Source organism: Dendrobates tinctorius, unplaced genomic scaffold (genome assembly GCF_039654945.1).
Source record: "Dendrobates tinctorius isolate UK_male_01 unplaced genomic scaffold, ASM3965494v1 ptg000043l, whole genome shotgun sequence".
NCBI classification, from domain to species: Eukaryota; Metazoa; Chordata; class Amphibia; order Anura; family Dendrobatidae; genus Dendrobates; species Dendrobates tinctorius.
The window spans coordinates 1,906,992-1,933,331 of record NW_027361711.1 but is presented as its reverse complement, the minus strand read 5'-3'; the positions used below and the strand labels follow the sequence as shown (position 1 = coordinate 1,933,331).

The 26,340-nt window shown below is 45.2% G+C and overlaps 1 protein-coding gene across 3 annotated transcripts in view; it reads right to left on the bottom strand.

The window, feature by feature from the left end:
- LOC141088918 (putative tetratricopeptide repeat protein 41) overlaps positions 1–26,340 on the bottom strand; it is a 146,274-nt gene that overhangs the window by 54,572 nt on the left and 65,362 nt on the right. For all 3 annotated transcript variants that reach the window (XM_073575153.1, XM_073575154.1, XM_073575152.1), the window contains exons 6-11: positions 18,819–19,272; positions 16,729–16,959; positions 16,043–16,241; positions 13,346–13,482; positions 3,745–3,863; positions 1,348–1,528 (exon numbers count right to left, since the gene is read on the bottom strand). In XM_073575153.1, coding sequence (XP_073431254.1) covers positions 1,348–1,528; positions 3,745–3,863; positions 13,346–13,482; positions 16,043–16,241; positions 16,729–16,959; positions 18,819–19,272 — 1,321 coding nt within the window. The remainder of the gene's footprint in view (positions 1–1,347; positions 1,529–3,744; positions 3,864–13,345; positions 13,483–16,042; positions 16,242–16,728; positions 16,960–18,818; positions 19,273–26,340) is intronic.

Here is a 26,340-nt window from a genome sequence, read left to right as displayed (position 1 = left end):
CTGTGCACTATAGAGCCTCAACATGTATCATCAGTGTGCACTTCACTGTGCACTATAGAGCCTCAACATGTATCATCAGTGTGCACTTCACTGTGCACTATAGAGCCTCATCATATATCATCAGTGTGCACTTCACTGTGCACTATAGAGCCTCATCATGTATCATCAGTGTGCACTTCACTGTGCACTATAGAGCCTCATCATATATCATCAGTGTGCACTTCACTGTGCACTATAGAGCCTCATCATATATCATCAGTGTGCACTTCACTGTGCACTATAGAGCCTCATCATGTATCATCAGTGTGCACTTCACTGTGCACTATAGAGCCTCATCATATATCATCAGTGTGCACTTCACTGTGCACTATAGAGCCTCATCATATATCATCAGTGTGCACTTCACTGTGCACTATAGAGCCTCAACATGTATCATCAGTGTGCAATTCACTGTGCACTATAGAGCCTCAACATGTATCATCAGTGTGCACTTCACTGAGCACTATAGAGCCTCATCTCTCTCTCTCTTACATTCAGTTCCCTTACCTCGAACATTTATAAAAAAATGTGGAACACTGGCGCCAAGACAGAACCCACATGAAACTTTCTTCCAATTGGATGTGCAGCCATTTATGACCACTCTTTGAGTATGATCACTGAGCCAGTTATGAATCCACCTAACCATAGCCTTGTCAATCCCATACTTGGTCATTTTTTTCAATAAGGATAGTATGACATACTTTATCAAATGCTTTGCTGAAGTCAAGATATACTATATCTACTGCATTTACTTGATCCACCCAATCAGTGAATCCAGGATATTAGATTAGTCTGATATGACTTGTTTGCGACACACCCATGCCGGCTCTGGTTAATTACTGCATTCTTATCCAAGTACTTCCTGTAATTTTTTTATTATAAGACGCACTTTTCCCCCATATCTGATAGAAAAATGAGGATGCGTCTTATAATTTGAATGGAATGGAGTTTACCGGGGAGCAGGCAGCGCAGTGGAGCGGGACTGCATGAAACAGGCGGCGGTAGAAGTGGGGAGATGTTGTGCGCCCCAGGGTGGGAGGAGGGGGTATTCCGGCGGTGCAGCATGATCGCATATGTAATGTGTATGTAATTCATTTCTTTCATGTTATCCTGAAATTCATTTAAAAAAAAAATCAATTTGAAAATGGCACCGGCCGCAGCTGTGCAATAGCAGCTATCGGTGATCCGAAAGCTGCTACTGCACAGGTGCTTGGCGGTGCCATCTTGCTAGAGAAAACAAAAATGTCCTTCTCCATTGGTCATTAAGGGGTAAATGAAATAATAGATATGTACTGACATAAAGCCTACCTCTGAGTCTCAGCAGTTTGTAATTATTCTCTAGGTTATTCTTGTTAAGACACTGAAGGTTATCCAGTGCCTTCTCATAATAAATGATTGCTTCTTGCCAGGAGCCAATGTCTCGATACAGATCTCCAGACATTTTTTGTGACCACATCAAAGCTTTATTGTCCCTGTTTTCTGCAGACTCCTAAATAACACAGAAAAGAGAGGTAAAGTGAAAAGATATCTGAAAATGTCGATACAGTGTTTGTGATTACGCCATTAGATTCTCATATCTGAGATGGATTTCACTTGCTCCATGTTTTGGGACTGTACTAATTAAGGTGCATTTCTGTTTTAATTCGCACCGTCTGATGATGGACGATTCTAACTATAAATAATATTTGTCAAGTGCAGTGTAACAATGAACGATCCCTTTAACCAACTGATGGCGCGCGATCATCTGAAATGAAGTCGGCCATGTCTGAATTTTTCTGCCGATGTGCAAACAATTGTTTAAAGAAAAATTATTTTTCTCTTCTATGATGAATGTCACTTGTCAGTGCAATCTTGAACATGTATGACTGCTTTGATCAAGTGCAACGGCGAGCATCAAACAAAATGTATGAGGCTGCAAAGGTGGAATGATTGTTCATCAGGTGAAAGTTTGCTCAGAGGTTCTTCAACCATCAACCAATTTCTGTGTAATGTATATTATCTAAAGGTTACATTCAACCATTATTGCTGGGACTCGAGGCTGACATTATCTGGTTTCCTACAGCATACACTACATATCTATTGGGATGCAAGCAGCGCTATCCTGGAGGAAAGTGTTATCCTAGACTGACAGATCAGCGCCATCTAGAGGACATATAGTGTTACTATGAAGAAGTCACAACATCAGGTATGTGCATGCATTCAGTATCTGCAGCAGAAAAATGCTGAAAGAACTGACATGGTGTAGATATCTAACGGCTTCAAACCTGAAAGAACAATAGAAGCAACACGTGCGTTAGATTTCAGACATCTCATTCAGTTTGCTGGTCCTGTAAACATTTTTGTCACAGTGACAATGCAACATGTGAACATATCCGCATGCATTCACTGATCTTCCTTTCTCTATTCCTGCTAGAAAAAAAATAGCTGATAAATACAAGTTACTGTGCATTTCTAGACCTCTGAAGTGGAAATCCACCATAGTATGCAGTGATCCATGGCCAGCTCACATATCACTGGGTGACAAGGAGATTCCACGTTTAGACGTCTGAAGAGACTGGGTTATAAAAACCTGTTATTTGTTCAGCATGATCAATCAATAAAAAGTGACAATTTACAGTCAGATTCTGAAAAGGCTAATGCAAAAGTGACAAGCAATAAAACTGCACTGTGCAAATATGGACGCGTTCTATGAAAAGTATTGGAGAGACAAACAGCTGCTGACGCAATATGTCTCAGAAAGACACTTCTGCAATTATAGCTGAATAGCCATAATATTCCACAGGGAAAACAAGCAAGCTGATACCAATACCTAAATTAGACATCACCACGATCCCTTATACGGGTCTGGCAGATGCCTATGACGTCATTCACCAGTACCTGCCTGTTGCTTCATCTATAGCAGGGGTGCACAACTCCAGTCCTCAAGGGCCACCAACGGTGCATGCCTTCAGGATTTCCTAATCATTGTACAAGGGTTCACACATTCGAGGAATACGGCCGAGTCTCTCATGTTAGTACCCGGCACTGTCACCGGCACTCAAGAGTGGAGCGTGCGGCTCCATGTATTGCTATGCAGCTGCACGCTCCAATTCAAGTGCCGGGTATTAACATACGAGACTCGGCCGTATTCCTCACATGTGTGATCCCGGCCTTAAGGGCCCATTACACATAGCGATATCGCTAGCAATATCGCTGTAACGTCACTGGTTTTGTGACGCAGCAGCGATATTGCTAGCGATATCGCTACATGTGATACTTACCTCCGACCAGCTCCCCCGCTGTCTGTCGCGAGAACGTCCTGGACCATTTCTCATCGGGCGCTTCCTGCTGGGCTTCCTGTGGCGCCGACGAGCGACGCGTGGACGCGGGCGGAGGACATCAGGATCGCCTCGTCTGACAGGTAAGTAGCGACCACCGACCGCTATGTCGCTGGGTGAGATCTGCCTGTGTGGCAGCTCACTAGCGACCACTTAGCGATGCACCAGCGATCCATATCGTTGTCGGGATCACTGGTGCATCGCTAAGTGTGCCCTAAGGAATCCTGAAAACATGCACTGTTGGTGGGCCTTGAGGACTGGAGTTGTGCATCCCTGACCTACAGCATCAAAGTGAACAAGTGCTGGCTGACAAAGACCTGTTCCTTACCTTGGAAATAATTGCATTAAATGCTACACAAAGAATCACTTATTCATTGTAACTGCTCACCAGTTGATGTTCAATGGAGGAGAGGATAGAGCCAGCTTCCATGGTCCTACCAATATCTTTGAGGCACTGTGCAGCAAGTAATGTCACGCTGTACTGAGCAGTCAGATCAGCAGCATTCTCTGTAACAACCAATGGTACATTACACAATATCACCAATAAACCTGCTTCATAGCCAAAATAGAACAATCTTCAAGGTTTTTATTTTTTCCCCCATTTTCACAGATTACTAAAGTGGTTTCTCCTATCTACAGGTGCTTCTCACAAAATTAGAATATCACCAAAAAGTTAATTTATGTCAGTTCTTCAATACAAATAGTGAAACTCATATATTATATAGACTCATTACAGAGTGATATATTTCTAGTGTTTATTTCTGTTAATGTTGATGATTATGGCTTACAGCCAATGAAAACCCAAAAGTCATTATCTCAGTAAATTAGAATACTTTATAACACCAGCTTGAAAAATAATTTTAAAATCCGAAATGTTGGCCTACTGAAATGTATGTTCAGTAAATGCACTCAATACTTTGGCATCAATTACTGCATCAATGCGGCGTGCCATGGAGGTGATCAGCCTTTGGAACTGCTGAGGTGTTATGGAAGCCCAGGTTGCTTTGATAGCAGCCTTCAGCTCGTCTGCATTGTTGGGTCTGGTGTCTCTCATTTTCCTCTTGACAATACCCCACAGATTCTCTATGGAGTTATACTGTAGATTCTCTATGGGGTTAAAGTCAGATGTGTTTGCTGGCCAAACAAGCACATTGAGACTGTTGTTTGTAAATCAGGTATTGGTACTTTATGCAGTGTGAACAGGTGCCAAGTACTGCTGGAGAATGAAATTCCATCTCCAAAATGCTTGTCGGCAGAGAGAAGCATGAAGTGCTCTACAATTTCCTGGTAGACGGCTGCAATGACATTGTATTTGATAAAACACAGTGGACCTACACAAGCAGATGACATGGCTCCCCAAACCATCACTGATTGTGGAAACTTCACACTAGACCTCAAGCAGTTTGCATTGAGTGCCTCTTCACTCTTCCTCCAGATTCTGGGACCTTGATTTCCAAATGAAATGCAAAACTTACTTTCATCTGGAAACAACACCTTGGACCACTGAGCAACAGTCCAGTTCTTTTTCTCCTTGGCCCAGGTAAGACGCCTCTGGCGTTGTCTATTGGTCATGAGTGGCTTGACACAAGGAATACGACACTTGTAGCCCATGTCCTGGATACGTCTGTGTGTGGTAGCTCTTGAAGCAATGACTCCAGCAGCAGTCCACTCCTTGTGAATCTCCCCCAAATTTTTGAATGGCCTTTTCTTAACAATCCTTTCAAGGCTGCGGTTATCCCGGTTGCTTGTGCACCTTTTTCTACCACACTTTTTCCTTCCGCTCAACTTTCCATTAATATGCTTGGATACAGCACTCTGTGAACAGCCAGCTTCTTTAGCAATGACCTTTTGTGACTTACCCTCCTTGTGGAGTGTGTCAATGACTTCCTTCTGGACATCTGTCAAGTCAGCAGTCTTCCCCATGATTGTGGAGCCTACTGAAACAGACTAAGGGACCTTTTTAAACACTTAGGAAGCCTTTGCAGGTGTTTTTTGTTAATTATTCTAATTTTCTGAGATAATGACTTGTGTTTTCATTGGCTGTAAGCCATAATCATCAATATTAAAGGGAATCTGTCACCCCTTTTTTCGAATATGAGCTGCCGGCACCGCCATCAGGGGCTTATCTACAGCATTCTGTAATGCTGTAGATAAGCCCCTGATGTAACCTGAAAGATAAGAAAAAAGAGTTAGATTATACTCACCCCGGCGTCCAGTCCGGTCCGGTCCGATGGGTGTCGCCGTCCGGTTCCCACTTCATACGAATCCGTCCTCTTCTTTCCTTCCTGTTGTGGCTACTGCGCAGGCGCACTGCTCTGCCTGTTGAGGGCAGAGAAGAGTCCTGCAGTGCGCAGGCGCCAGGAGAGGTCCGGCGCCTGCGCATTGCAGTATTCTACTCTGCCCTCAACAGGGCAGAGCAGTGTGCCTGCGCTGGAGCCGTGACGGGCAGGAATTAAGAGGACGTCATTGCTGCAAGATGGGAAGACCCAGACCGGACCTCGACTCCCTCCGGACCCGAACCAGACCCGGAATGCCCCTGGGTGAGTATAATCTAACTTTTTTCCTTACTTTCAGGTTACTTTGGGGTCTTATCTACAGCATTACAGAATGCTGTAGATAAGCCCCTGATGGCGGTGCTGGCAGCTCATATTTGAAAAAAGGGGTGACAGATTCCCTTTAACAGAAATAAACACTTGAAATAGATCACTCTGTTTGTAATGACTCTATAGAATATATGAGTTTCGTTTTTGTATTGAAGAACTGAAATAAATGAACTTTTTGATGATATTCTAATTTTGTGAGAAGCACCTGTACATACCATATATGTCATAAGGAGAAGGGCATCCTACAATGCCTTAAAAAGTATTCATACCGTGAACTCTTACATATTTTTTCCATGTTATACCCACAAACATAATTTATTTTATTAAATAAAAGACACAATTGGGTCTTAATCAAGCAATAAAAGAGGATCAATAGGTAATGATGCTCACCTTATAGGGTTGTGTCTGCTGCAGCTTCCAACAGATTGGAATGAAGTATGCCACGGGTGATGGAAGTATCCTGTGCTGCTGGATAAATGACAAGCCACAATGGAGAATGAAATGTAGGTTTAATGTCAATGCGTTTCAGAGTCACTCTGACTCCTTCTTTGTGCAGTTGGAGTGACTGCGAAACGCACTGACATTAAACCAACACTTCATTCTACCATCATGGCTTATCATTTATCCAGCAGCGCAGCATACTTACATCGTGGCATATTTCAAATGTATTTTATTGGGATTTTATGTGATCTACCACCCTAAAGTATCAAGTATTTGTGAAGTGTAAAGGAAATTATACATGGTTTTCTAAATATTTTAAAAAGATAAATCTGGAAATTGTAATGTGGATGGGCCACATGGACAGGGCCGGCGTTAGGGGCAGGCAGACCAGGCAGCTGCCTAGGGCCCCCGCTCCCCCAGGGGCCCCCAGCTAGCGGCCCATCACACAGCTGCTATAGGGCCCCTTGAAGCAGGGGGCCCGCTTTCCCCCAGTGCCGACTCCCCCCGCCACCGCATTGAACTATACCGGCGACTGCCAGTACAGTTCAAAGCAATAATGGAGGAGAGAGCGTCAGCCAACGCTCCCTCTCCCATCATTCCCCGCTCTGCCTCTGACACAGCGGGTGCGCGATGACATCATCGCACTCTCACTGTGTGCCGGCAGAGCAGGAGACAGGAGCAGCCAGCAGCGCGGGCACAAGGAGAAGGTGAGAATAGTTTTTTGTTTTTTTTTTAATATATCAGTGTGAGTACTGGACTGTGGGGCCATTCTGGGGGGGAGCGGCTCTATACCGTGCTGGGCTCTATACCGTGCTGGGCTCTATACCATGATGGGCTATATACCATGTGGTGCTGGGCTACATACCATGCTGGGCTATATACCATGGTGGGCTGGGCTATATACCATGGTGGTGCTGTGCTTTATACTATGCAGCTGAGTTATATACCAAGGGGGTACATTTTACATTATAATCTATGGGGGAGGCTGTGTCATATAATATGGGGGCTTACATTATATTCTATGGGGAGGTGGGCAGTATTTTATTCTATTTGGGGCTACATTATATTCTATGGGGGGCTGTATTATATTTATTATATTCTATGGGCGGTGATTGCATCATACTCTATGAGGGGGCTACATTATACTATATGAGGAGGCTACATTGTATTCTATGGGGGGGCAGCATTATCTGTGGGGGCTAGATTATATTGTATGGGGGCTTTATTATATTCTATGGGGGCTGCATTATACTATATGAGAAGGGCTACATTATACTATATAAGGGGCTGCATTATACTCTGAGGGGGTTGCCATATATTCTATGGAGGGGCTGCATTATATTCTGTGGGGGGGGGTTACATTATATTCTGTGGAATAGCTGCATTATACTCTGAGGGGTAGCTGCATTATGCTCTAAGGGGTGGCTGCATTATACTATAAGAGGGGGGCTGCATTATATTCTATAGGGATTACATTATATTGTATGGCGGGGCTGCATTATAATCTGTGGGGTGGCTGCATTATGCTCTATGTGGGCTGCATTATACTGTATTGAGGACTATGGTGTGCATTATACTATGGGAAGTGAATTGTACTACATGGATGACTATGGCGGTGCATTATACTATATGGAGCACTATGAGGAGTGTATTATACTATATGGTGGACTGAGCAGTGTATTTTAATATATGGAGGACTATGGGGAGTGTATTATACTATATGGAGGACTGAGGAGTGTATTATACTATATGGAGGACTATGGAGTACATTATATTATATGGAAGACTATAGGGAGTGTATTATAAAATATGGAGGACTATGGGGAGTGAATTATGCAATATGGAGAACTGAGGAGTTTATTATACTATATGGAGGACTATGGGGCACATTATATTATATGGAGGACTATGGGGTGTAAACTGTAGATGTGCTGCTGATAACATGATACTGTATGGTGATTTGTTAGTGATCCCTTAGTGATTGTTCTGTCCCCATCATTCTTTCTCAGACGGTGAAAAGAGGCCGGGAAACAAGTGTTGAACGACTTCAATATTGTCGATCACACTCATTTAGCGGCCTGAACTCACCGCATATAAATACAACCGAAATGCTTCTGTGTGATGTGCAATATGTTAGCTTTTGGGGCCCCATTTTAATCTTTGCCTAGGGCCCCACTTTGCCTAAAACCAGCCCTGCACATGGAACACATGGGCCATGCACATACATGGCCCATGCGTTCATTTTTAGTCCATCGGCTTCTTGCTTTTGCAAGTCTTTGGGAGGTTTCCACCCCTCTCTTGTGGGCCATGCACATATAAAGCCGTCTCACACAGCATGCCCACATCAGACATTGCCTCTCTGAACCCTGCTCATATAGGTACTGTTCACATGGTCAGGTTTTAAATACATTGAATAGGACTGCTCTGAGGGGTATACCTTGGCGTTGGTAGAGTGGCTTAGTATACATTTTTTACAAAAAACGTATCATCTAAATACCCTGTTTTGTTATCATCTATTACTAGCACTTGCTGCTCATTGTTGGATCTTTTTTTACAGCAGAGTATTTTTTCACGTTTGTTGTACTGTGGTCCACTTTCTTGGTGGTGTGAACACTGTCTTAGGCTGGTTTCACATTTGCGTTAAAACAACGCTGCGCCCTGCGTCGTTAAGCCCCGCCCCGAGCCGGCTCCCTGCCCGCCCCATCCGGGATCACCGCCTACTTTCGCATTTGCACGCATGCGATCGGCGCACCCTATCTTTAGCATAGGGTGCGCAGATCATGCGCTGCCAGTCTGAAAGTAGCGTGCTGCGCACTTTTGACGGTGCGCCATGCGCGCCGAAATGCAACATGCTGCATTTCGGCGCGCACGGCGCACCGTCAAAAGTGCGCAGCACGCTACTTTCACACTGGCAGCGCATGATCTGCGCACCCTATGCTAAAGATAGGGTGCGCCGATCGCATGCGTGCAAATGCGAAAGTAGGCGGTGATCCCGGATGGGGCGGGCAGGGAGCCGGCTCAGGGCGGGGCTTAACGGGGAGGGCTTAACGACGCATGGCGCAGCGTTGTTTTAACGCAAATGTGAAACCAGCCTTACCGACTTGTTCTCTGTATGTGCATGGCCCATGTGTTCGTTTTTATTTATGGTGGTGACAGCATCAAGCTGTGGGATGCTTTTCTTCCGCAGGGACATGAAATATGGTCACAGTTGATGGGAAGATGAATGGAGCTAAATACAGAAAAATTCTGAAGGAAAACCTGTCAGATGCAGCAAAAAGACTTGAGACTGGGGCAGAGATTCACCTTCCAGCAGGACAACAACCCTAAACATACCACCAGAGCTACAATGAAATGGGTTAAGATCAAGCATATCCATATGTGGCAAAGTCACATTCCAGACCTAAGTCCCATTGAGAATCTATGGGAAGACTTGAAAATTGCTGTTCAGGGAAGCCTCTCCATCCAATCTCACTGAGCTAGAGCTAGTTGCTGGTAGACAATTGACAAAAAACTGACGGCACATCTAGAACTAGTCTGAATAGGTGCATACCAAAAAACAGCTTACATATCAAACAAGGAAATGGTTGCACTCAATTGCATTAAGGCATATCAAATATGAAATATGTGTAATTCGAAATAGCATAATGGCTTTGGTAATCTAAAAAAACAATAATACAGCACAGTACAAAAAGAGGACTTGAAAATCCTCCAATAATGAGAACAGCAAAAGAACAACAAGGTTTACCCATACAGGCCTCCAAACAAATGCACTATCAGGGTGCAGTGGACCCATATAATAAAGATGGCAACACAGGTGCAAAAATACCAATCAAGCAACTGCTCCAGCCTACCAATACATGGAGGGGGCGATTGCCTGGTATGTTGATGCACAAAACAACTTGTATGCGGCGCTGTTCACACTATGGCCATGCACAGCGTCCAGGCCAGCCTAGTAGCAACACCCTTCTATTAGTTCAGGCGGGCTTCCCAACGCTAAAAAAAATGCATGCCGTGTGAACAACAGACACCGCAGTTTACAAGACCAAATGGGCCCAACTGCACCCCGAATAAAAAGTGCAAAAAACACATTTAAAAAAATGTGGAGTATTAGCTGATATTTTGGCCAAAATACGTGAGCCCGTAACCTACGTCAAAGATCTCCACGCTTACGGGTACCTAACACTAAATAATAATACAGCACAGTACAAAAAGAGGACTTGAAAATCCTCCAATAATGAGAACAGCAAAAGAACAACAAGGTTTACCCATACAGGCCTCCAAACAAATGCACTATCAGGATGCAGTGGACCCATATAATAAAGATGGCAACACAGGTGCAAAAATACCAATCAAGCAACTGCTCCAGCCTACCAATACATGGAGGGGGCGATTGCCTGGTATGTTGATGCACAAATCAACTTGTATGCGGCGCTGTTCACACTATGGCCCGCACAGCATCCAGGCCAGCCTAGTACCAACACCCTTCTATTAGTTCAGGCGGGCTGCCCAGCGCTAAAAAAATGCATGCCGTGTGAACAACAGACACCGCAGTTTACAAGACCAAATGGGCCCAACTGCACCCCGAATAAAAAGTGCAAAAAACACATTTAAAAAAATGTGGAGTATTAGCTGATATTTTGGCCAAATGCGTGGAGATCTTTGACGTAGGTTACGGGCTCACGTATTTTGGCCAAAATATCAGCTAATACTCCACATTTTTTTAAATGTGTTTTTTGCACTTTTTATTCGGGGTGCAGTTGGGCCCATTTGGTCTTGTAAACTGCGGTGTCTGTTGTTCACACGGCATGCATTTTTTTAGCGCTGGGCAGCCCGCCTGAACTAATAGAAGGGTGTTGGTACTAGGCTGGCCTGGACGCTGTGCATGGCCATAGTGTGAACAGCGCCGCATACAAGTTGTTTTTGTGCATCAACATACCAGGCAATCGCCCCCTCCATGTATTGGTAGGCTGGAGCAGTTGCTTGATTGGTATTTTTGCACCTGTGTTGCCATCTTTATTATATGGGTCCACTGCATCCTGATAGTGCATTTGTTTGGAGGCCTGTATGGGTAAACCTTGTTGTTCTTTTGCTGTTCTCATTAATCTAGAAAAACATATGAGATACTTAGCACAAAATGTCAATACCGACCTATGCCAAAAGAATCGTGATACATTTTGGTGCGGCCGGTGCACCGTCAAAAGGACGCATGTGCCGGCAAAAGCATACCTGCGCACGGCCTGCATACCCAATGCTAAAGATAGGGTACGCAGGTCGCAAGCAGCGTCTTGCGCCCATAGGCTTAGCTGATCGGAAGAGGCGTGGCAGGGGGCGGAGCTTCACAGCGAGCGTGCGCTGCGCCTCAAAACGCTAGTGTGAAACTAGCCTTACCTGGTCACACTGAGATTTCAGTGCTGGCACTTACTATGATTAGAAATGCAAGGCAAGGAGAGCAGAGATATGTATCATTACATACAACGTTCTGCATCTATCCCAGAGACCAGGAAATAATGTGCCGGTAGCTAGGAGAGATGCTCACTTATCACAGCACTGCCCTATAATTCATAATTTAATGTCATAACATGACTGAGAGAAGAGAGCTGTAGAGTATGAGCAGTGTATCACACACAATGCTCTGCATCTACCCCAGATACCGCAGCATTATACCCCGATGTGTGGGATAGATGCAGAATGGTATTGAAAAAAATGACACACATCTCTGCTCTCCTTCTCTTGAGCTTATAACAAGTAGGTGCCAGCAGTGGGATATCAATGTGATAAGAGTAGACTCATCATTCTTTCCATATTACACTGAGAAAGTTGGTTCTAAGCTTATATTCTGCACAATCAAGGCCAGCAATGAGATCAGACAGGAGACCAGAGCTATCTGTCATTACATGTCTCACAGGAGAATGCCAGCTCTCACCTTCTCTGGGGGCGTGATCTTTTTTTTTCTCCTGCATAATACCTCCTGCTTATGTTTGGTTAACATTATGCAGGAGACAAAATAAACGCACCCAGAGAAGAATCTCTGCTAACATCCCTTTGGTTGAAGGGAAAATTGACATATAAACTTTACAATCTAATCTCTGCAACGGAGATCTGAAATGAAAAAATATGTTTTATTCAGATCTTCAACTTCTTTTTCATGATGTAGGCAGTTCAGCATGTAAAAAGTAGTGAAAATTCCTCTCTACATGCAAAAATGCTTAAAAATATTATATTTTGACTGCATCTTCCACCACCCAAGTGACAACAGTTAATCTCAATTGGGAATGGGGTTGTCGAGATAAAAAGGTCCTTTTATTTCTCAAATCATGACTTGTACAAAACTGTTTCCATTACTACAATTAAATGCTTCTTTTATGTCACACTGCAAAACAATTGTGCTAACCATAAAATTATATGAATAATTATTTCTAACTAATGTCGGGTCAACAGCCATCTTAAGTGTGCAATACCATGTATAAGATGTACAATATGGCATTCAAAATAAAACTGTGCTGGGCACAATATATTCACAATTTGTACTGCTTGTAATATATTGGGCATAATATACCTAGAAGAATTTCATAATATGGATCCATAAATTGCGTCTCCATTCACTGGAGATACAAGGATAATATTGCTACACAGAACTGGTACTGATGCCAAATATGTATGGGTGCAGAATCCCTAAAGCTATATTCACCCTGACATTAGCGAGAGCAGAGATATTTCCATTCTAAGTATAATTTACATTCGTGAATTTAATACGTGATGCATATGGTCTTTTTTATTAGTACTAGTGGAAAGATATTACAATAGCGTTGTTCAATATACAACACCGTAATCCTGATCTTAATCCCCCATTAGCTTATTAAACCTATCTCAGCCTACAATACGGTGCGATCTGCTGGAAGTGCCATGTCACTATAAACCAGCATGTTGTAGATAATGGTAATTTACCAGCAAAATTCTGTAACAATTTTTGACAGTCCACTGCCGGATCCATTCCTGAACGTAACAGCATTTGCCAATAGTTAATAAGATCCATTTTCATTTGACAGCCATGCTTCATATTTCTACGGATCAAGTCTAAAGTACTGGGATAGAAAAGGGAAGTTAGATAAGACATACAGTATATATGGACAAAAGATACTCAACATTTATAAGAGTTTAAGGGAATCTGTCAGCAAAAAATGACTGAACACACTAAGTGCAGACGCTCAGTGCAGCCTTGGCATGGCCGAGCAGTTCAGTGGACCTTACCACCTACTTGATTTCCTTCAGGCTCCACGTTTCTCTGACCTCTGCAAAGCCAAAGCTGTCAAATAAGGACGAGGGAACAGATATAGATGGAAAACAAGCAGATGGGCACTGAGCTGATCAGCCATGCCAAGGAGGCACCAAGCGCCTCGCGTTGGTTTGATCAGCCATTTAATGCTGACAGACTCCCCTTAAAGGGAACCTGAAACCAGCTATTAATTTGACCCCATGCTCTCGCAAGCACTTGAATGACAATAAAAATGGTTTTTCTAACTCAATTGCAGTCATTGTGCCAAGTTTGTAAATGAAAACTTTGACTATTTGTGTGAAAAACATTACCCTGAGCCATTGGTGTGCTACAGCATAGAGTAATCATTGGAAATATGTCTATTCTCTTTAGAGTGATCAGTCAAGGGCGTGGTGATGTCATTGCAGATGTCTTTGAAATCCCACACGTACTTTTAGGGTCCAGGCTCAGAACTAGAGATGAGCGAATTCGTTCGGATTCGGTTCCGAGTACGATCGGAATCGAATATTGTTTTTGCAATATTCGTCAAACACAGACAAACGTCATTAGAGTCAAAGGGAGTAGACATTACCAAATATGTTCAGAACCGATAATAAGACATACATTCGGCACGAATAGTGTTCAAATACGTCCTGAATATGTCAAAATCAGATTCGGGGACAAAATCCAAACAAATTCGCTCATCTCCACTCAGAACGCCTCTATCATGTGTATACACCTCAGCAAGCTTCTGCGCATGGCATGATCTCTCCTGTGCGCCAACAGAAGTGGTGCACTCCGGACTGTCAAGCAGGAGAGATTGTGTACAGTGAGCTTAGGGAGGCTGAAGTGTATATACTTTGGCTCACTGTGCATGACAGAGGCGTTCCGACCCCAGAAGTGCAGGTGCAGGATTTCAAAGACCTCTGCTCTGACATCACCACACCATGGTGCGATCAACCAAAAGAGAGCAGGCATGTTTCCAAGGATGACTTGGTAACACAGCCAGGATGCTGTGCCTCCCTGATAACTCGGTGTAAAAGATTTTCACACAAGTAGGCACATTTTTAATTTATAACCATCGTACAATTACTGATCATACACCTTACTGTCAGGCATCGGGTTTCTGCCACTGCACAGCAGGAATCCAGAGCCTTGCACCTAGTGGTCTCCCATTCTTCCTCGGCTGCAGTGGAGCCTGCTCAGCAGATTTGTCGGTCCCGGCGCTCTGCCCAGGCCAACTCCGTGGGTTTGCATGCTGCTGCCACCTCTGGCACAGCTATGACAATGCATGCTGCTCAGCAACGAGATTCTCCAGGGACTAAGCTCTCATGTCGGGCCACTGAGCATGCCCGTGGAGTGATCTCCCAATGGAGATCGAGGGTCACGTGCTCAGGTCCTGCTCGTGTTTGGATTGGCCCATCCGAGAAGCCAGGAAGGTCCCGGTCGCCTGCAGCTATAAAAGGTTTGCATGGCCGCTCGCCCATGCACTAGTATAGACGGAAATAGTTTGGAGTGTATGATGATGGATGCATGTATCTGGTGACTGATTCATTATGAAACCCCTTCCCTCTGATAATACGAATGTGGTTAGGGTTTAGAGTCCGAGTCTGCGCCTGTCAGTAGCTAGTCTATAGGCCACAGTGCATACCAGCCATCTGCACACTAGCGTCCGATGGTGTTGCCCACTGCAGGGCACTATCGAACTGCGGCAAGTGACAGCCACGCCGATGCAACGCCTTGCGCAACATGTGCGCTTACCTGGCCCAACTCAGGGCGATTAGTGGCTTCCACCTGAGTGGCACTGTGTACACTTGCACACGTAGTTTAATCCTTGCTGGCATCGCAGTCGCGGTGCCGAGCGCTAGCGGTCTAGAGGGACTTCAGTCCTGTAGTCTAAGGGCTGAGTTCTGTGACTATACACTAGCGCTCACACTGCCGAGCTCTGTGAGCAATAACAGGCTACGACATTTATTATTTGGTGGTTGTGCGGCTCTGAGAGCTAAGAGTTTGCCTCTGTACACATTGGGTGAGGTTAACCCCTTGTGTCCCATTATTATACCGCCATGTAGCGTCCGCCATTACCGAGCAGCAGTTAACACCTCTGCACGGTGGACCACGGGCTGCGAACGCACCTAAATACCATCTTTAGTATTTGGTGCGTTCCGCCAACCCGTAACACTTACCTTGACCCACCATTGTTATTATTATTCAATTGCCTACAGGAGCATACGGTTAGATTAATAGTGGATAGGCTGGTGTAAGGTTCCCTTTAAGATAGTCTAGAAAACATTTGTTTCATTGTGTCTGTCCCTCACCACATGACAGTTTTCCATCAATGACAGTAGTTTAACTGTTCAATATTATACAGAATATGGTGGATTATTTACTGTTTGTTTAATACAAAGGTATACAAATCATGGAGCATGCCAGTCATCTTCAGGTGCCATGGCACTTCTTCATACACCTGTCGAGAAAGTTCCATCTGCTGAAAGTACTTGAGAAGAAGGTGATGAAAATGTTTTCTTTTACGACTCCCTGTGGTCTGAAAAGTAGAATCCAGAGTGTCACCACCTGGCATAGCTGCACCTGCATGTAAAAGGACTGGGTAAGACCTACAAGGCAGATCACTGACTGCTGATGAAACAATGATCACCAGTGGGACAGGGTGGAACGGTCAGGCTGGGACGTAATATACAGGCGCAGAAATTTACTTGTGTAAAATTGGACACACTTTTTTCTTCTTGTAGAAGCAATGCTATTACAAATGCTGGCGAAGCTGGCATATCCACAATTTTAAGGTTCATAATATCATCATGGTTTTGTCAGGTCTGGACTCGGATTCTCTGGACAAGTCCAACTAGACTAGCATCAAGGTCTTGCTTCAAATATAAGCAAGATGTATAAAGGGGTGTCTTATCTTAATAAAAAGTACCTCTTAGTAAAAATCCTACTTTACTGCTCGTAGCCAAGGGCACTGGCCACCACAGAGATGGGCGGTTTCTTGGGAAAGGAGCGTGCTTGCAAGCTGTTTTTATAGCTGAATACTGCTCTTCAATAAAGAGACCTTTCTTACCGAATATTACATAGACAATAGCATCATGGAAAGATTGGTGGCAAATTTGCAACAACCCATTTGGTTTTTCCCAAATCCATTTTGCAGTGGCCAGTCGGAAGGCAGCCCAGTGTAGAGGAGTCACTTCATACTGGTTTTTGTATCCCATCTTTTTCAGCAACCGAAGGATATCATCTTCATGCAAACCACAATGTGAGGTGGTCAGTAAGCTCAAGACATCTACCACCCACCCTGTAAACCGGGGCACAAACATAATGTCGTCACATCCAAGGAAGTAAACGTTTTACGCGCATGTAAAAAAGAAATATACATTAAGAGCATAAAGTCACATCCTGCGAAAAAGAAACATTAACTTGGCTTTTTCCTGAACTACTAAATTACTGATAAAAATCTAAATGGAAATTACTATCACAGTTGTGGTCTACTGCAACAAAAAAGCAAATCTTACATGCAGCCGTGGATTTGTCACTAGACTTCACTATGTAAACTGCATACAGCCCCTTAACAACCGGGCACTTTGTTTTTTTTGGTTTTTGCTTTGTTGCATTCACTTTTTTCCTCACTTCTTTTCAAGAGACATAATTATTTTATCTTTCAAATACGTTTTTTTTTTTTTTTTGCTGAAGTAATTGTAATTTTTAATTACACCATTTAGTTTCCCATATAATATACTGAAGAAATGGGGAAAAAACACACGTATATACACACACGTACATGATGTATATTATATATACACACATACATACACACATGTATATACAGTATTAGTGGTTGAAAAAATATAGTCTTTGTTAAAAAAAAAAAAGATATTCTGGTTTACGACAATTTCTGGGACCCAGAACCTTTTCTTTTGTTGATGGACTGGTATGAGGGCTTGTTTCTTGTTTTTTTGCACATTTAACTAATGTTCTAAATAATAACATTTTGATATACATACAATATTTAACTAAAAGGAAAAAAAACGGGTGGCCAAAGGTGACCATTTAGTATGGGAGGTGATGGCTATTCACTATAGGTCTTATTAGATTGATTTATATGTAAGGATGTGTTCACACGCAGCGTTTTTTTTGCGTTTTCGTGGCGATTTTAAACGTGCGATTTTGCCAAAAAAAGCATCCTATGCAATCTTATGTGATTCCGCACATGCTGTGCTAATGCTGCGGATATTTCCGCAGCGGAATTGCATCGCGGAAAAATACGCAGCATGCTCATTCTTTGTGCGGAATCGCGGGAAAATCCGCACACATAGGAATGCATTGTTCCGCTTACTTTCCGCATGTGGCTGTGCCCACCATGCGAAAAGTAAGCAGAACATTGGCAGATGGTACCCACGGTTCGTAGATTCTTCTCCAGGCTCTGGGTACCATATCCCGGTAAAAAAATAGAATTAAAATAAAAAAATCGTGATATTCTCACCTTCCGGCGTCCCCCGCAGCGTCACCAGGCCTCAGCGATGCTCCCGCCAACTCCGGTTCCCAGGGATGCCTTGCAACAATGACCTTTGATGACGTCGCGGTCTCGCGATACCGTAACGGTCTCGCGAGACCGCGACACATCAAAGGTCATTGTCGCAAGGCATCGCTGGGAACGGGAGTTGCCGGAAGCATCACGATGATCAAGATCGCTGTGTGGGACGTCGAAAGGTGAGAATAACACGATTTTTTATTTTTTTTTATTTTTAACATTAGATCTTTTAACTACTGATGCTGCATAGGCGGCCTCAATAGTAAAAAGTTGGTCACACTTGTCAAACACTATGTTTGACGAGTGTGACCAACCTGTCAATCCATTTTCCAAGCGATGCTACAGATCGCTTGGAATACGCTAGCATTCTGCAAGCTAATTACACTTGCAAATCGCTAGCTTTCCGCGGGAAATAGGCGGGAATTTAAAATGCGGTTTCCTCGCATATTTCCCGCGGAATGGAATTCCACACGTGTGCACATAGCCTAACCGGTCATTTTTACCAAATTCTACTAGACATGACCTCCTGGTCTAGTTATCTTCGGTCTGCACACAGCTTTAGATACATTTTGCAGGAACCAAATATTTCAATTTCTTGGCTTTCTGTGTTATATTCACCAATTTACCTGAATTATGAAGATCACTGCCAAAAGCTGCCTTGGGCATTTTACACTTCTTTTTCCCTTCGCAAGGCCAGCTGTAGTGCTTAACCCAATGCTTTATGAGCAATGACCAGAGCTGTTCTGTGGACAGTATTTCTAGGGGACTAGTGATACAGTGGGCCACATCTGGGCAGATACGGAGCTCGCTGGCCAGAGCTGCTAGCTGGAGAGGGCTGATTTTCCTTTTCTTGTTTTCAAAGCTCTCCATCAAACAAGGTGAAACTTTTCTGCTTGGCATTGCTAAATGTTTATGAAATATGCCCAAGCATTCATCTCTATTGGACGTAATTTCCAACTCTTCTATTTGGACATCTGAACGTGACAGTAGGCGTTTGTATGACAGGTGGGAATTCCTGGTTGTCATGATGATTTTGCAATGTTGGGGTAATCTGGCTGGTAGCCAATCAAAACCTTTTGCCTAGGATTAAAATAAAATGGTGTCAGAATAAAAGGCAATCTATAATAACCTAAGTACCTTTGTATTCCCACTTGATAGGGATTATTGTATTATAGTGTAAGAGGGGTTATGTTAATTTCTCCTTTGGATTTTCAATGTGAATTTTACTTCTTTGTATGCCTGGTAAAATCCAAAGTAAATTTTAGACAAATATTTGCAACTACATTAAGGCCAAGTGCACACGGAAGTGGCAGCGCTTTGGACTCAGCGCATGTCCGCTGTGTCCAAAGTGCTGCCGTCTATTGAACGCAGTTGAATACACATGTTTTCACTGAACTATGCAGATTCACAGTCAAATACATTATACGGGAGAAATTTCTCTTGTGGAGACTAGTGACTGGAGAGACGCTGCATGTCCACCTCCGCGGGTGAGCCGTGGGCGTCGGTGCACACATAGTGGACATGGGACTTCTAGAAATCCCATCCACTATGCTGTAACATCTGGATGCTGCGGGTTTGAACATGCATTAGTACGCGGCGTCAAACTCGCAGCGATTACTGATCATCTGCACATTCCCTAATAGGGAGAAGTCTGTCAATTAGCAGCTGGAGAACGGCGGGGAGGTGTATGTCATGAATACTTTAAAGGGACTCTGTCAGCACAGAATGACTGTTCAAACCAAGTACAGGCACTCAGTGCACCCTTGGCGGGCCCAATCATTTATATACACCTTCCTATCATCTACTTGTTTTGCCTCTATCGCCCATCCCCCACCTCGCCCTCTTCTTTGATTGACTGCTCAGGATTTATAAAGCCAGAGAAAGGAGGATAAAAATGGAAAACAAGTAGGTGGGAAGGTGCACATAAATATTAGGCCGCTCCAAAAGGTGTGTGGCCTGTACTTTGCATTCACAATTATTTTTGTGCTGACAGAGTCTCTATAATGTTATTAAGGCTTTGGCGGCATAGGGCAGAATCTAAATGTAAGTTCTCAAAAATTGCTGCACATAAGTTACAGGCTGCTGAGATGGAAGGAGTGTGGTGATAGGAATCAAGGTGTGCTCTGTTCACATCAGTGGACTACGTTCGACCTGATTGGGAATTATTGTGTCAATAAATTGGTGAACAAGGGAAAGTGTTGTAGAGTGTTTATTTCAAACAAGTAGTGTGTGTTCTTCCATTTTTTTTACATGGGTTAATGGTGCCAGTAGCAGCTACCGCTAGGTTACCGGACAAAAAGGCAGTATCTTCCGTGCTCAACAGTCACGTACGTGCTCGATAGCACAGGACCTGCGTGACGTCAGAGACATGTGGTACTGTCTTTTTTGTCCAGTAACCTAGCGGTGGCTGCTACCGGCCGGAGCAGCACCGATATATGTGAAACCACGGACTACATCAACCCAGGATTCATGTGGATGCATTTTGATTACCGCCGCTCATAATCAAAGTGACCGCGGGATACTGGTCTTCTGATTACCGCTTTTTCCTGACTGTTATTTGGACTATCTTCCTAAGACAGTGTGGAATTGTCTATACCTAATAATATGAGGTATTTATCTTTTACTTGAAGCGGGCATATTGGCATCTTAGGTGAATTATCTATTTATGAATTGCCATACTCCGTCCTAATCTGGTTTTTGTATGCACATATATTTTTTTAGTGGCATAACTAAGGTTTATAACAGCTGGATACTTTTTCCTCTTATAAAAAATTTAGGTGTAAACCCCAACAAACGAGAGACTCTAAGCGCAGTAGTACCGTATATAATCGAGTATAAGCTGACCCGAGTATAAGCCGACCCCCCTAATTTTGCCACACAAAACTGGGAAAAGTTATTGACTCAAGTATAAGCCTAGGGTGGAAAATGCAGCAGCTACTGGTAAATTTAAAAAATAAAAATAGATGCCAATAAAAGTAAAATTAATTGAGACATCAGTAGGTTAAATGTTTTTGAATATCCATATTGAATCAGGAGCCCCACATAATGCTCCATACAGTTCATGATAGCCCCATAAGATAGAATATGCCCCATATACTGCTCTATAAAGGTTATGGCCCCATAAGATGTTTCATAGATTATGCCCCATAAGATGCTCCATAGAATAGACCCCATATGCTGCCCCCATAAGATGCTCCATAGATTATACCCCCATATGCTGCCCCCATAAGATGCTCCATAGATTATGCCCCCATATGCTGCCCTTATGAGATGCTCCATAGATTATTCCCCCATATGCTGCCCCCATAAGATGCTCCAAAGACTATTCCCCTATATGCTGCCCCTATAAGATGCTCTATAGATTATGCCCCTATATGCTGTCCCTATAAGATGCTCCATAGATTATTCCCCTATATGATGCCCCCATAAGATGCTCCATAGATTATACCATGTGCTGCCGCTGCTGCATTTAAAAATTAAAAAAAATGACATACTCACCTCTCCGTTGCTGGGGCTAGGTGCCGGTGTCACTGCTGGCACCTGAGATATTCACCTGTCCCCTGGTCCATCGCTGCTTGCTGCTGTCTGGCACGTCATCTGTCAGTGACGATCAGACTGCAGGGGGCACGGCGCGCACTAACCACGTCACCGTGCCCTCTACTGTCTGAACGTCACTGACAGATGACGTGCCAGGCAGCAGCAAGCAGCGATGGACCCCGGACAGGTGAGTATCGCTATACTTACCCGTCCTGGCACGATCTCTGCAGCCCCCAGCTTCTCCGCTATCTCCCTTCCTGCCTTCAGCGGTCACATGGTACTGCTCATTACACTCATGAATATGTGCATATTCATGAGTGTAATGAGCGGTACCATGTGACCACTTAAGGAAGGAAGGGAGATCGCAGAGAAGCTGGGGGCTGCAGAGATCATGCCAGGACGGGTAAGTATGACCTGACACCCCCGCCCCCCCTCCCCCCCGGTATATGACTCGAATATAAGCAGAGAGGGGGACTTTCAGCCATAAAAAATGGGCTGAAAATCTTGGCTTATATTCGAGTATATACGGTAATTTGTTATTATTATACAGGGTGGTCCAAAAGAAGGTGGACGGAAAATAATAACATTTATTTTGGTTTATATATAAAATTATATTTACTAACACAAGCATAACATTGACAATTAAATTGTATTCTGAACAATAATACCAAAGCCCTTAAATTTTATCAGCGCAGGTGCCCAAACTGTTTTCCATCACAATTTGCACAGCTTTGAAGTCTGCCTCTTACGCTTCGACAAACATTTTTTGCACAAGTCTCTTTGGGTATTAATTTCTAGAAAATCATCTCTTATGTAATTTTTCAAATCACTGACACTTATTGGTTTTCGACTATAAACTTTGTCCTTGAGTAGTCCCCAAAAGAAAAAAATCCATTGGGGTCAAGTCTGGTGAACGTGCCGGCCAATCAAGTGGGCCTCTTTGGCCAATCCATTTATTAGGAAATATTTAATCAAGATACTCACGGACTGTTAGGCGTCGTATTCCTGGCACTGCACAGCGGGAATCCAGAGCCAGACATCCTGCGGTCTCCCATTCTCCTCCGACCGCTTGGACTCCTGCTCAGCATTCTCGGCGAACCAGGCATTTCCCTCAGACTTGTTCTGTGAGCCTGGATGTTGCTGCCACCTCTGGTACAGCAATGGTGGCGCAACCTGCCTTGCAGGGAACTGCTCCGGAGGCTAAGTCCTCGTGCCGTGCTACTGGGCATGCCCGCAACTTGTCTTCTCAGTGGAGAGCAGGGGTCACATGTGCAGGTCCTATGTCGGATCTGATTGGTCCTTCCTATAGTACTGGAAGGTCCCGGAAGCGCATGGCTATAAAAAGCCCGCATGGCGGCTCGGCCATGCGCTAGTGTAGCATATTATGCTGTGTGTGTATGGTGATGGATGCATGGACTGGTGACTGACTCATTTGAAACCCCTTCCCTCGGTTATTACGAATGGTGACAGATTGTTGGGTAGTCAGCTCCAGATTGTGGCAAGCTACACGCCACTGTGCCTCCTGCACTGCACACTAGCGTCTGACGGTGCTCGGTCATTCCGGCGCCGTCGTTCAGCGGCCATAGTAATTGCCGCGCTGCAGTAGCAGCGTCACTCGCTGGTTAACCTGTGAAGTGACCAGGGCCAGCGTCCTCATAAGTCTATTGTGTTAGCGACTCTGTGTGTGAACAGAGCCGCTCTTAGCATTCAGGTGACGTTAACCCGAGCACAGTACTTCACCTTTTGGTGTGTTCGCCATTACTCAGCAGCGGTCTTGTCACCTACCGCACGGTGGACCCCGGGCGGCGAACGCACCCCCTATTATTTATATCTGGTGCGTTCCACCGACCCTAACATTACACTAGCGCCAGGGTCTGGCTAGTAATGGCGGATGAACAGCGACTGCTGCAGTACATCCGGCAGCTGCAGGGCAGGTTGGCGGCTCTCGAGCGTTCAGCCTCAGCTGCGGATGTTACTGCAGTCGCTGTTCAGGCAGCCACAGAGGCTGCCTCCCGTGTGACCACAGCCATCCCTGCCCCGACTTTGTCCCACCTCCCGCTGCCCGAAAAGTTCTCGGGTGATAGTGCTGCTTGTAGGGGTTTCGTAAGCCAGTGCTCTATACAGTTGGAGCTACTGGCCGCCCGATTCCCCTCTGAGCGGGCTAAAGTGGGATTTATCATTTCCCTTCTGTCGGGCAGGGCTTTGGAGTGGGCCACACCGCTGTGGGAGCGTGGTGATCATGTGGTGCAGTGTGTCTCGCGGTTCTTAGACACGCTGAAACAGGTCTTCCTGGGACCACGAGTCACCCATGACACCGCGCTCCGGCTGCTGGCATGTATCACAGGGCTCGTCCATGGTCAGTCACTTCGCCATCCAGTTCCGGACGCTGGCCTCAGAATTAGAGTGGCCAGATAAGGTCCTCATTCCGGCATTCTGGAGAGGTTTGGCTGGCCATGTGAAGGACGCTCTGGCCACCAGGGAGATTCCCGCTACACTGGAGGAGCTTATCACTGTCTCCACCCGAATAGATCTTCGCTTTACCGAGCGAAGGTTGGAGCGGGACCAGTGTAGGCAGAGGTTTAGGTTGGCACCTTGTTTTTCTAAACCTCTGGAATCTTCCAATTGGGCGTCCGAGCGTCAGGGGGCTTCCCGTGAGGGATCTAGGCTCCGGTTCGCTCGAGCTCCTGTGAGCTGTCATATTTGTCGGCAGTCCGGTCACCGTGCCAACCGGTGCCCACAGCAGCAGGGAGAACGCTCGCGCCTAGTGGCCGTAGGAGGCGGCGCACTAGAGTCAGCGACGTTTTCCTCCAAGCTGTCCTTTAAGGGGACTCTTGGGTTTGATTCTTCCACTCTGGCGGTGGAGGTTTGCGTGGATTCCGGGGCAGAGGGCAATTTTATGTCGTCAGCCTTCGCCCAACGGCACGCTATACCCCTGGTTATGATGTCTACACCAGTCACCGTCAGAGTGGTGAACGGCACTACCCTACCCTCACAGATAACTCACCAGACCGTTCCCTTAGTACTCTCAGTGGCCCCGTCTCATCAGGAGACAATATCCCTCCTCGTCATGCCCGAGGGTATTGACCAAGTACTTCTAGGGGTTCCCTGGCTGCGGTATCACTCCCCCCATATAGAGTGGTCCTCAGGGAGGATTATTGGGTGGAGTAAATCATGTGAGGGTAGATGTCTGAGGGAGTGCGTTCAGGTTGCCTCCACCGAGGTTCCCGCTGATCTCTCCTCGCTCCCCAAACACAATCGACAGTATGCAGACGTGTTCTCCAAAAAGGCGGCGGAGACCCTTCCACCGCATCGCCCCTATGACTGTCCTATTGACCTCTTGCCTGGTGCTGAGCCACCCCGGGGTCGAGTCTATCCCCTATCTCTCCCAGAGACTGAGGTCATGTCTCAATATATCAGGGAGAATCTGGCAAGAGGATTCATTAGGAAGTCAGTGTCACCAGCGGGGGCGGGATTCTTCTTCGTCCAGAAGAAGAGTGGGGAACTACGTCCTTGCATTGATTACAGGGGTCTTAACGCCATCACCGTTAAGAATAAGTATCCTCTGCCCCTGATATCAGAACTGTTTGATAGGCTACGAGGAGCGAGGGTATTTACCAAACTTGATCTGCGGGGGGCTTACAACCTGATTCGCATCCGTGATGGGGATGAATGGAAGACAGCATTTAACACCAGAGACGGGCACTATGAATACCTGGTGATGCCCTTCGGCCTCTGCAATGCCCCGGCCGTCTTCCAAGACTTTGTAAACGATATCTTCCGGGATATGCTTACCACCTCGGTTGTAGTCTATCTGGATGATATTCTCATCTACTCTTCAGATATTGACTCCCACCGGAGAGAGGTTTGCAAAGTTTTCGATCGCCTGCGGGCGAACTCCCTCTATGCCAAGTTGGAGAAGTGTGTGTTTGAGCAGGAGTCCTTGCCTTTCCTGGGCTATATCATCTCCACCCAGGGATTGGCCATGGATCCTGCCAAGCTACAGGCGGTGATGGATTGGCAGGAACCTCATTCTCTCAAAGCGGTGCAGCGCTTTATGGGGTTCATAAACTATTATCGCCAATTCATTCCCCACTTCTCGACTTTGGTAGCACCCTTGGTAGCCCTCACCAAGAAGGGTGCAAATCCCAAGTTGTGGTCGGAACTGGTCTCCAAGGCCTTCTCCACCATTAAGTCCCATTTCGCTAGTGCTCCCATTCTACATCGCCCCGATGTAGACAAACCTTTCATTCTGGAAGTGGATGCCTCTTCCGTCGGTGCTGGAGCGGTCCTGTTCCAGAAGGACACGCAAGGTCGGAAGCATCCATGCTTCTTTTTCTCCAAGACCTTCACACCGGCGGAGAAGAATTATGCCATCGGGGACAGGGAGTTCTAGCGATGAAGTTGGCCTTCTCGGAGTGGAGACACCTCCTGGAGGGGGCTCGCCACCCTTTCCAGGTGTTCACCGACCACAAAAACTTGGCATATTTACAAACAGCCCAGCGGCTAAACTCTCGCCAGGCCAGATGGTCTTTGTTCTTTTCCCGGTTCCATTTCACCCTCCACTTTCTCTCCGGGGAGAAGAACGTCCGGGCCGATGCTCTCTCCCGCTCC